The 12,781-nt window shown below is 37.3% G+C and overlaps 1 protein-coding gene across 1 annotated transcript in view; it reads right to left on the reverse strand.

The window, feature by feature from the left end:
- Window positions 1-12,781, reverse strand: part of Eya4 (EYA transcriptional coactivator and phosphatase 4) — a 266,157-nt gene that overhangs the window by 233,269 nt on the left and 20,107 nt on the right. Inside the window, 1 exon segment of the mRNA XM_047558124.1 lies at window positions 573-671. Within this exon segment, the coding sequence (XP_047414080.1) occupies window positions 573-605 (33 nt within the window). The 5' untranslated portion in view covers window positions 606-671.

A 12,781-nucleotide genomic window follows, 5' to 3' on the forward strand; every position in this document is an offset into this window, starting at 1 on the left:
CATGGAGACTCTACCAATGAGATAGGAGGAAAGGCCATACAAAGTCTTTCCCTTTGGAAAATCATAATCTCAAAAGACTCATCACCAAACTGGCACATTTGTGAACTTTCATTAGTGAAATAAGGAAGGGCCTTGAGAATTGTGATTTTCATCCACAAAATGAGCAACAAGCAAACTACTAATATACCCTCTCCTATTAAATTTCTTGTAGTCAACAATATAAAAACTATTTAGAATATTAGGAATAAAATCTTAGAAAAAAGTGCATAACATAATTTAGACCATTGAAAATACACAGCATGACTTCAACTCTAGTCTTTCAAGCACTGGCTTTCCAAGGGGAGAATCAAGGGAGACCTCAAAATGTGACGTCATAATTAAACAGAAACAACGTACATCTCCAAACATATTTTATAGTCTTGCAAGTGAATTCAAAAATCAACAAAAATAGTCTCAACAAACAAACAAACAACAACCAAAAAACCTTACTGCTTAGAAGATATTTCTTTTAAGTAGTCTTACAACCACTTTTTAAAATTTTTTAGCAAAATTGAGATGGAATTAAGACTTACTGATTGTTCATTTAAATCCTGGGAGTCTTCCATGTGGTTTTCTCACTTCTCCTGCCACTCCCAAGTAGAAGCAGCTTCCTTCAATTCAAAATGGACTATCTAAAACAAAAAGATGGACATAAAGGGAAAAAAGAAAGGGTTATCTGTTTTCTCATTTGTAAAATTACCAAAACATATTGAGTTTTAGCATGATAGTTGGTAACTGGCAGAAGTATTTTTTAAGAAGCAAAATTCATTAATATTGTCTCCATATCTGATATAAATATAAACCTTGTAAAAATATCACAGTAAAATTGGGGTATATGAATAGCTACTCAATAATCTTGTAGATAAACAAAAGTATATGAAGACAACTTTGAAGGCATAGTCTACACCATGTAATTAGTACACTATATTGATGAGCGAGGTCTGTCTTAGTCAGTTTTTTCACTGCTGTGACTAAAGGACCCAACCAGCAAAACAACAGAGAACAAAAAGTTTATTTAAGGGCTCATGGCTTCAGAGGTCTCCATCCATAGACAGCTGACTCCATTCCTTGGGGTTAGAGGTGAGGCTGAACATCATGCTGGAAGAGTGTGGTAGAGGGAAGCAGCCCAGATGATGATCAGAAGGCAGAAAGAGAAGTCTTCACTCTCCAGATACAAATGTATACCCCATAACCATGCCACCAATGAGTCACCTCCTCTAGTCACACCCCACCTGCCCCAGTTACCACTCAATTAATCCCAATCAAGGATTCATTCATTCATTGATTAGGTTAAGGCTATAACCCAATCATTTCTCCTCCAAACCTTCTTGTACTGTCTCACATCTGAGTCTTTGGGGGACACCTCACATCCCAACCATAACAAGGTCTGTCATTAGGCAACTGATAGATTGAAAAATAAGGAAACCAGTGGACTGGCAGCGAGTGCTTGCTTGCCAGGTTTCTTAGCAGTCCTTTTGCCAAAGTAAATGTTGCCTTGCCCACCCACTTTCAAGCATGTGTTTGTTTCTTGCAGCACCTTGGTTTTTCTAACAATTTTGATGCCCAACTGACTTGGGGATCCATGTACCACCTATGGGAAGTGGCACCCTTCTCCTTGGAGAAGACACACTCTGCTGTCTTGTGGGGTGATCTTTGAGTGCGGGCAGAAACTGCCATCCCTGAGGCTGATGAAGGACCTAAAATCCAAAGAGGATCAAAAGTGGATCCACAATGCAAGAAAAGGGTCCAGGGAGAAGGACTGAGTTTCTGGCAACAAATTTCATGACCCAGCTGGGACGTGAAGCAGACCCGGCTCCAGCTTTATTGATCAGGCTTGTCTCTCCAAGGAACCCCACTTCCATGCTGAGGAGTCATGGTGCTGGCAAACTTGTTAACAGCCAAACAGGCAGCATATGCAAATAGATCTTCAAGGAAGCATAAAGAAAAGGAGGGAAGTCAGGCATGGTGGCACATGCCTGTAATCCCAGTGGCTCAGGAGGCTGAGAGAGGAGGATTGTGAATTCAAAGCCAGTCTCAGCAAGAGAGAAATGCTAAGCAACTCAGTGAGACCCTGTCTCTAAATAAAATACAAAATAGAGCTAGAGATGTGGCTCAGTGGCTAAGTACCACTGAGTTCAATACCTGATAGTGCCCCCCTGCTCAAATAAAAGAAAAGCATGGGAAAGCTTTCTTCCATTGTATAGCAATATGCTTAGTATAAGAAGCTGGTGGGGTTGCAAATTAGTGCAGCTACTCTGGAAAGCAGTATGGAGATTCCTCAGAAAGCTTGGAACGGAACCACTATTTGACACAGTTATCCCACTCCTTGGCCTATACCCAAAGGACTTAAAATCAGCATACTACAGAGATACAGCCACATCAATGTTCATTGATGCTCAATTCACAATAGCCAGATTGTGGAACCAACCTAGATGTCCTTCAATTGATGAATGGATAAAGAAACTGTGGCATATATATACAATGGAATATTACTCTGCAATGAAGAATGATAAAATTATGGCATTTGCAGGCAAATGGATGAAATTGGAGAATATCATGCTAAGTGAGATAAGCCAATCTCAAAAAACCAAAGGACGAAAGATCTCGCTGATAAGCAGATGATGACATATAACGGGGGGTGGGAGGGGTTAGTGTTAGGGTTAGGGTTAGGTTTAGGGTTAGGGTTAAGGAGGATGGCAAGAATGGAGGAAGGAAGGACCATACAGAGGGAAAAGAGGGGTGGGAGGGGTGGGGGGAAGGGAAAAAATAACAGAATGAATCAAACAACATTACCCTATGTAAATTTATGATTACACAAATGGTATGCCTTTACTCCATGTACTAACAGAGAAACAACATGTATCCCATTTGCTTACAATAAAGAAATTTAAAAAAAGAAAAAAAAAAAAAAAAAAAAAAAAAAAAAAGAAAAGACCAAAAAGGAGCCTCTGGGTACAACTGACAGTGGGAAACTCACTTAAAGTTGATGGCATTGTGATAGTGATAATACAGACTGATCAGGTTCAAAATTATCCTGTGCTCCAACCCCTTGAATGCAACCTGGGAGAAAAAATTAAGGCACAGTTTTTTTTTTTTTTTTTTTTTTGTTTTGTTTTGTTTTGTTTGTTTTCGTATATGCTAGATTGTCCAATCCTCTCCTGGGATAAAATTTGTTGTGTAAATTAAATGCACATAAAACATTCATAAGATCTGTTTCAGAATATGAATTTAAGAAAGGGTCCAAAATTAGAAAAGATAAAAGTTATAGGTATGGAAATATTTGAGTATGGAAAATTAGAAGGTAAAAGAAATGTTTCTGGATGAGAAAGTATTTTGTCTGGGAAAGTAATATTCTTGTACTAAAGTCCAAGATGAAAGAGGACAAAACTTACATGTAAAGTTGTGAGTGTCTAAGTGAGTCACAGAAGGTTTGTGGAAGGTAAATCTCAAAAAGTTTGTTTGCGATTAAATTGGCTGTAATTAGCAGTCAGTAAAACTATTTGAACTTTAAAGTACTGATTAAAGCAAAGACTGAAACACTGATCTGCTCTTATCTGTTGATAATTTTCTTGTGTTTGTTCAGTTTTACTACTTGGGGAAACAAAGGCTTAGAGGCATTAGGGTTCATAGCTTTTTTAAAGTCTTAAATGATTACTTTGTAACTGGTTAAACAAACAATTATTAGTTAAGCTAAAACAGAATTCTTGGCACCCTAAATATATGTGACTAGGTATATGTATGCATCTGAAAAATATATCTGTCTTGTCTAAGTGTTATGTAAAAGTTTATAAAATGAAAGCTTATGTAAGATTACAGGCAAGATAACCAATAAGTGCTCTCTTTTATACGTTGTATCTGACATAGAAGGACCACACTATTATTTGAAGACCTGTCTTATATCTGTTTGCTTCAACTAAGTCAATATCTGATCATTAACATTTTCCTAAATGTATAAAAGATTTAAGGCTATCCTTTGATTATTGTTAACCCAGGCAGATCTGTTCTTATTGTTATCATACCCTTGGATTCTAAATTGTACTCTAAAAGTTAAACTTAGTTAAATGTAAAGCTTAGGAGAGCACTTTGCCAAGTTGGTTATCCAAAGTAAAATTATCTGTAGCAAAAGTCTTGAATTTGTATTGAAATAACAAATTTGGTTGGTATTTATTCATGTCATTTGATGTTTTATAGCTGGGTAAGATAACCCATTGCCAATAAATTATATACACAATTTTGTGTTACTCTTCACACTGGAATCGGAATTTAAATGCATTTTTGGGAGATAATGAGAGCCTGATCTGTTTAAAGGTGACATTGTAATGCATGGAAACATTCTGCCACTTTTTCCACAAAAAGAAAAGGTAAAAGCTCTCTTGGTCTTTCTTTGATTCATGTTTCAGATGTAATGTTGTGTTGTATTACTTGTGAAGAGCCCCATCTTACCTGAAATAAGACTTTGCCTTCCACCTAACTCCATGTTAAAATGGCTCCAAAATAGGCTAGACTTCAGCTCATTTAAAGTTGTGTTCAAAAGACCCTTATTTGTTGTAAAGGTAACTGTGATCTCAAACAGGGGATACAATGTATAACTAACTAAAGGTTCAAGATTATAAAAGAAAAAAAAAATAAAAATAAAAATAAATAAGGATTTGTATTAATCACTCACTTTTGAAAGTGTATAATGTCAATTGAGAAAATTCAGTGTGTATTTTAGTGTTACAGCTTTTATAATAGAACATTTTGTCTGCATTTCCAAATGAACCTTCCCACTCACAAAGAAAGAAAAATAAGAAATTACAAATAACTGGGAAAGTGATTTAGTCAATAAATTATAGTGAGACAATCAGTTAACTAATTTTTGAAAAATGTTAATCTTTATTCCTCACATTAGGAGTTTTTCAGGCACACGCCTATAATACCAGTGGCTCAGGTGGCTGAGGCAGGAAGATCACAAGTTCAAAGCCAGCCTCAGCAATTTAATGAGGCTCTAAGTCACTATGGAGACCCTGTCTCTAAGTAAAATATAAAAAGGGCTGGGGATATGGCTCAGTGGTTAAGTGTCCCTGGATTCAATCCCCAGTACCAAAAAAAAAAAAAAAAAAAAAAGACTGTAAACAAACTCTTAGAAAAATGGGTATATATTTCTTAATTTGCAGATAGAGATAGATTTTATAATAGTAGCAACAGAAGATAAGCTCATCCTCCCTGTCTCTGTTTCTTTCTCACATAAACACCCTCAAACAAACAAAATTAAAAGGTACATTGAAAATCCTGGAAGAAATATCTGCACCAAATCAAGTACATGGTCTAATATCCTTAACATACAAACAGCTCTTACAATTCAAATAGAGGGGAAGGTGGACATGCCCTATGAAAATTCTGTCAATCATCACAAATTTGAAACAATGTTCAAACTCACAAATAAATAAAATGCAATTTAAAATAGCAATGACACATTTAGAGCCCTTTAAATTCTATTTAAAAAAAAATAAAAGAAAATGAGAGAAGAAAAAAGATTCAGGTTAAAAAGGTATTCATCATAGGCATGTAGATACAAGTCATTAACATTTTTAAAATATTTAGAGACATCAAATTTTTCTGAAAATAGAACTTAAGTGGAAAAGAGGTATTCCACTGTGCAAAAACACCAGGTACCAATTCAGTGTGTTAAATGTTCAATATAGCAGGAGTTTTACTCAGTTTTTGTATATCCATTTACATATTCCTCACTATCACCAGGTAGACATGGTTTTAATTTTTTTTCTTTTTAATGCTTTGTAGTATTTTCTGCAATAAACCTGCTAGTTTCCTTATTAGAATACAAGATGTTTTAAAAATCATGGGGGAAATTTAAAATGTGAATGCCGACATGTTTTATACATGTGCACAAACACGGAGACACCGGTCAAAAGTCATTGTCTTTGTGTGTGTGCGTGTGTGTACGCATGTGTGTGTGTTTGGTATTTTTACTCTTTAGAGTTAAAAGTCAGAAAGTGGTTAATGTATGCATATGTAATGTGCATAGTCTCACCAAGATAGCCATTTAAAATATTCCAAAACTAAAAAATCATCACTGTGAAGAACAGTGCAATTTGAAAGCAAATATTAAATGGAGACAGAGGTTGTAAAGTGGATTATTCAGCATACTGAAAAGTGCAGCAGCAGAGGGGTAGATTAAAAAATGTTAACAGAAAAGGCTCAACTTTGGGTCTCAGCTCTTGCTTCCATCTTGTTCCTCTCACTCTTCGTCACATTTGGTTCGCACCTAGTCCTGATTCTTGCTCATCCCTTACTTGCTCTTCCTTTCCTGGCAGACCTCTCAGTTGCTGGTCCCACGCACTACCCTGAAGCTCAATGACCAGCACCACCCTAACTCAGGGTTACCTTGTATTTGATGCACACCATAGGGAGTACAGGCCACTAGTTCAACTAGGATGACCTGCCTGATGACAGCTGCCTGTCTCACATGACCTTCCTCCAAACTCCCAGATGGATGTTTTATGTTGTGCAATAAATAAAATCATATTTTTCCACTGTAATACAAGGATACTGAATAAACAAAATCAAATGATGCTAAATGGCTTAAAGGATCAATTAAAATTTTGACATAATGAAAATGAATTTTCTAAGCAGACTCTGCAAATGGCCTCTGTGATTCCTTCTAAGATTAACTTTCGAAGTCAGAATAATCTCATTAAGGGAAGACAAGGTCAGTCTTATTTATGAGAGTTATCTATACTTCTAGCTCAATGACTGGCAAATTTTAGGTATAAAATAAACGCTGATTGATTGACTCAATGAATGACAGACAGAATTGTACAGAATATATCTGATGCTGAAAATGAACAAAGTGGAATAAACTGCCAGATAATTTAAGTTTCGGAAATTCTGCCTCAAATAAATGGCTATCATAGGAAAAAAACTGTTTTATTCTCACATTTCAGGTCCATGATTAGCTCCATTTGACTTTTAACTGTATTTTAACTTTGTATTCTTATTGAAGAGGAGAAACATTTGGAGAAGTACTATTTACTAAACGGAGTATTTTAATTTTTCCTAAAATTCAATATTAAAAATCACTTACCAAATACTTTGCTACTCATCTGACCTAACAATAAACTTTCAATGAACTCATTATTGATAGTAGTTTTTAATCCTATTGTATTTTAAAACAGCATGTTGCATTAGCTTCCTAGAACTGTTGTAGTGAAGTACACACACTGGGTGATTCTGAGCAACTGAAATTTATTCTGTCATGGTCTGTCAAGTAGAAGTCCTAAATGAAGGTTTTGGCAGATCTCTGCTTCCTCAATAGGCCATAAAGAAAAAGAATCCTTCCTTGCCTCTCTCTGGCTTCTGGGGGTTGCTGGCCATCTTTGGCTTCCTTGGCTTATAGATGCATCTCTCCAATCTCTACCTAATCATCACAAGGCCTTCCTCTGTATGTGCATGTGTGTCTGTGTCCAAATTTCTTTCCTCTTTAGGTATATCAGTCATTGGATTAGGGCCCATCCTAATCCATTATGATCTCATTTTAATTGGACTATAAGGTCACAAATATGGAGGTGAGGACTAAATCCTAACTCTTAGGGGACACAATTCACCCACACATGCATATAGTTATCATGCTGAAATTATTTTTAAGATGTGATCAAGGTTTAAATGTAGTACTTCCAGAAAGGATATATAAAAATTAAATTACAGAAATTGATTATCAGGAGAGAAGTGATAATTTTCCAGAAGGATCACTCTTGGCATTGTTACCAACTCAAGCAAAATTAAAAGGAAGACTTTAAGAAAGACATTAGAGTATAAAAGAATTAAGCAAAAAATAGCTTTTTAAAAAATATTAACCACCAGCACAGAATCTATTTAACGTTCCAGTTGGGGAGTTATTTGCATCAATGTTCCATGTTACAACATAATACTTTACCTTATATTCCCTTGAAATATAGATTAATTGTTACTTAGCTTGACTCTCAACAGTAACATGAATTTCATTCTTTGCCAAACTGGCTAAGGTACTAAAATATTATGAGCCCAGTGATTTTATATTATTGAACCAAGTAAAACTACCTAGGCTAATTGCAGGCATGGTGTTATTTTACATCATAATTTAGCAGTGGTTGTTAGGCTAAATCCTTTAACATTTAGTTTTCACAAATATATGAGAAGAGGATGAGAACATTCTTCAAATCAAGTAAGAAAAGTATTACCTTATAATAAAGGTATAAAATTAAGGAATAACAGTAACCTCATGCTGTTTTATGAGGCAATAATCTAGTTCCCAGCTCTATCTCAAGGCCGTTCTCCCAGAAAAGGTGAATTTTAAAGGGGAACAAGAACAACCTCACTCACTCCTGCAGTTAGGTTTTCAACACATCGACCTTGCATCATATCCTTTTCTTTAACTCTGCAGAAGTGAGACAAAAACATTTGGAAAATTGGAATAAAAAAATTCAACAATTCTTCTAATTCAGATATATAATACACTATACATATACAAATTTATAGAATTTTAAGACAATACTTAGAAATTGAATGGGACACAGCAGGCTGGTCCAGGTGGTAGAAACAGCAAGGGACATGCAGCCTTAGGAAATGAGAAGAGGTTGGAGGAGATTCTGTAATGTGAAGTTATTCTATCTTTGTAATAAAAACTAGATCATCCTTGCTCTGGCTAAAGAAGCATGGATGTGAAGAGGATGGATCTTGCTGCTGTGCCCAAGCTGGCCCAAGAAGGGGACAGAAGCTGCACCTGGGAACACTGGCACCTCTGGATCATGCACACGAATGGTGCTGCCTTCTCACAGCCATTAAAGCCAGACACCTGGGCTTTGCCATTGACTTCTTGCACACTTGCTCTTCACATCCAGGGAATCACCAAGTCTCCATATGACCCAGAGTTCACCTGAATCCCTCCATGCTTCCCTCTCCTCCCTGCCACCACGGGAGTCCAGGCGATCATGGGCCCTTGCCTGGTCAGGAGGAGCAGCAGTTTTTTAACAGTTTCCTTCCCTCCAAGCTTGCTCCTTGGCAATCACTTGTCCCAACGCAGCTAGAGTGATAGTTCTACAGGGTAGGTCTGACTACGCTTTCTTAAACTCAGTTACTCCATCCTCAGGATAAGCCAGAAATCTTTAATGGGTCCTACTTGCAGCTGTCGTAGTATCTAGCAGAAGTCCACCTCTGTCAAAAGGTCCTTTGAAGGGTTACTAGGGGTCTGGTGCATTTGTTCCCTGGGCCACTGTCACAAGCGGAAGTTCTGAGCAAGACCTCTCTCTTCCTTCCACCACAGTCCCTTCCATTCCACAGTTCTTGCCATTCTCTCCCCATCTCACCATCATGCTGTCCTACAGTCAAAGGTTGGACCTACACCAGGAGTGCCTGGGAGGATGCAAGCACAGTTGACGCTATCCTTGCCTCTTGTTGCAGGAAAGAGAGAGAGAGAGAGAGAGAGAGAGAAAGAGAGAGAGAGAGAGACTATACCCATCCCGCAACCCCTAGCTCCCATCACCTAGTATATCCTTAGGAAAAGATTTAAAGACCACGGCCACCCAATATTTTTGTTGCAGCCCATGTTGATACTGGGATGGGGAAGTATGTACTTGGTTAGTCCTATCCATGACCTCCGACTCAGCCCCTTTAAGCTAGATGGGACTTTGAATAATCTTTGCACCTATGCAGTTATCTGGAATATGGTAAGGTACCCCTACGTTACATTCAAACACTCAGAACAGTTCATCTGTGGTTTGGCATTTAGATTTTCAAACTGCAAGTCAATTTTCAGAAGGATATTTTGTAAAATCAAAACTTGAGATTGGCTCATATAGGGTATAGTATGTGGATCTACATTCAGTTTAACCGATTAGGTAGGTTCCTCTGGGTTTCTCCGGTTACACCAAATTACTTGTATCTGATGAATCATCTTGTTTAGGAGTGGGCCTGGGAAAATGTCAAGTTAGTACTTCAATGGCAAAACCTCTAGACTGTAAAACTTGGGAGCCCTTTTCAGTCAAGTGGAAAAAGTTGGTCAGTATGGAGAGACAGAAGGGAGCTCACCCAAAAAGAGGAGCAAAAATGAGAATGGCAAGAAAGCCCTAGAGAATCTAAGCACTTGGATCCTGTCAGTCCTGAAGTCTCACTGTTTCTCTGCTCTTCCTCATGCCTGGTTGCCCAATTCTTCCTTGGATACATGGTTATCACCAAGTGTTCAATTACATTTTCTTCTTTATTAAGCATGTTGCCTATCATAAAGCAGCAACTGTATAGGAAATCTATCGATTTACATTCTCATTATGGAGAGATTATGGCAGGAGTAGCTGTCCAAAAGGGCACTGTTTTTATAGCTTCTCTGCACCTAGTTACCTACAGTGCCCTCCTCGTTTCATTAATGGGACTGTGAAGCTGGGTCAGCCACTAGCTGGCCCCAACTGCTCAGGCAGCATGCCAGAGAGGGAAGCCAAAGGCACAAACACCTAGCTCCAATTCTATGGCTGACTGTTAGGAGAGGTGGAGATGAGCATTCTTTGACCATGCACGTGACTCTCTTCCCTGCCCATAGAAAAGGAAAAACAGCAGCGGTGTCCAAGAAACAGATCTGGATGAATAGTAATGAGCACCTTACCTGACTTCAAGTTCCTTAAATGGAGCCAAGCTACAAACTAGAGGCCAAGCTATTTTTGAACTATTTATAAAGGTAGAACATGGATTTGGCAGAATGGTCCATTTCGCCCAAAATATTTAAATAGTAATTCTAATGGGATTAGGGTTGGGGTGTAAATCATTGGTAAAGTACTTGCCTTGCATGTGGGAAGATCCTGGGTTTGATCCCCAGCATCACAAAATAATAATAAGTAACAGTAATAATAATTCACAGGTTAATATTTCTCATGCTAAAAAAAATTTCAACAAGCTCAACTTCATGCTAATTATGTAGGTCATCTGTGATAAGTTCACTTGGTGGCAAAAAAATCTTCCTGAATTTATAAATTATGATCACTTGAACTTTTGACAGGCAGGTCCAGCCAAGGTTTTCTGTTTTGGTTGTGCTTGCTAATTGCTGATGGTTGGTTATTTAGACTAGAAAACACAGAAGTAGTTATAACTGAATTGTCCCAGAGAGATATCTAAAAGAATGCAGAGCCTGAGCAATTTCTGTTGACTTCATGAACACTCAGCCACATTCTGAAGATCCACTGTCCTTCTCTCACATTGCTCCTTTTCCACCAGTACTTTGAAACTATACTGCTGGGTATTTTGCATATATTACAATAGCACTACTGATTGTCTTGTAGCCTGACAGAAGAGAAAATATTCCAGCCCTTTCTCAGAAGCAGTTTGCTTTTTGTCTCAGCCGTAAATCTCTCTTCCATGTAACCAAGAGCCTTTTTTGATGAAGACTAAGTAACTGTATATATTGTTTAACACACATCTGATGACTTTATGCCCCTCCTGAGGAAAATGTGTTACACTCTGAAACAATTTAAGAATAGATCTCCCAAGTTTAGTATTTAACTCCTGAAACCCTAGCAATATAAGAGTTTTGCCAGAAGGAACATAAATTTAGAGACTCCACATAGCAGATCTGCATGTGAATCCCTGCTTTAACACTGAGTAAGTATAGGACCTGGGAAAAGTTTATTGGTATCTCTAAATATCATCTCTTCATCCATAAGAAAGAGATAATACCAACACTTGCTTTATATTTCATTAGAACTAAGAGAAATAATGTATTAAAAAAAAAAAACATTTGATTACCAGTGAGCATAGAAAAAAAAAATCTCTGCACTTAACATTTTATTCTTCATATATTAAATGAAAAAATTTTAATATTCTTTACTGTCCAAAAGATTAAAATCTATGCAATTTCTTGCACAAATATAATGAGTTTAACACTGCTCACTTACAAATTTTAAACCAAGTAGCGATTTCCAGAAGCTGCATCAACCATTTATATTTCATTAGTAGTCCAATTTACCAGTCTTACCAATTCTCTGAACTCAGATGAAGCTTGCAAAATGAATAACAGCCTAAGTCTTTAGCATTCCCAATTTTCAGTTTGTCATTCTACATGACAGCCAAGTTGTGACTGGTTTCTTTAATATTGAGATATCGAAGTGGTCCACAACAGGATTGTAGTCGGGTATGTGTGGAAGAAGGGAAAACAAAAGAGTGAGAGAGGGATGAATCATCAATATTAATGAGATGCTAGCAAGTTTTAAATTGATAAAATCAGGAGTAAAGGACAAAATGTGAAGGAATAAAGACAACTGGTTATCACTACATTTGTATAGCCCTAAACCCCAAATAAAGCAACACATCAACTTTGGCTTTCTGAAAAATAAGATGATCAATCGTACTTAGAGTTGGGGGCAACCTGAAGGCTGCAGCCATGTTCCAAGTGAGAAGCTACAAGGAGTTGGACTGACGTGGTGGCTCAAAGCCTGGAGAAGAGGAGTATGTAAGAGACGATATGAGAAATCAGTCCGTAGGACATAGAAAATAAATGGCTTCGTTGATAAGACAAGTATGATTCATTTTGTATATGGTCAATTTCTCAGGAATGCAGTGTGATTCCCCTGAGAAATCCGTCATGTGGAAACGTTGAGAGGAAAATCTGTGTTTACGTATGCATTCTTGTTGCTGTTTTTGTTGCCATTATCTTCATTTCTGGAGATGGGTAGGATGTGAAAGCAAGAGTCAATTCACACAAGAAGGAGTTTGAAAAACTTGTTTTTAA

Source organism: Sciurus carolinensis, chromosome 7, assembly GCF_902686445.1.
Source record: "Sciurus carolinensis chromosome 7, mSciCar1.2, whole genome shotgun sequence".
In the NCBI taxonomy this organism is placed as follows: domain Eukaryota; kingdom Metazoa; phylum Chordata; class Mammalia; order Rodentia; family Sciuridae; genus Sciurus; species Sciurus carolinensis.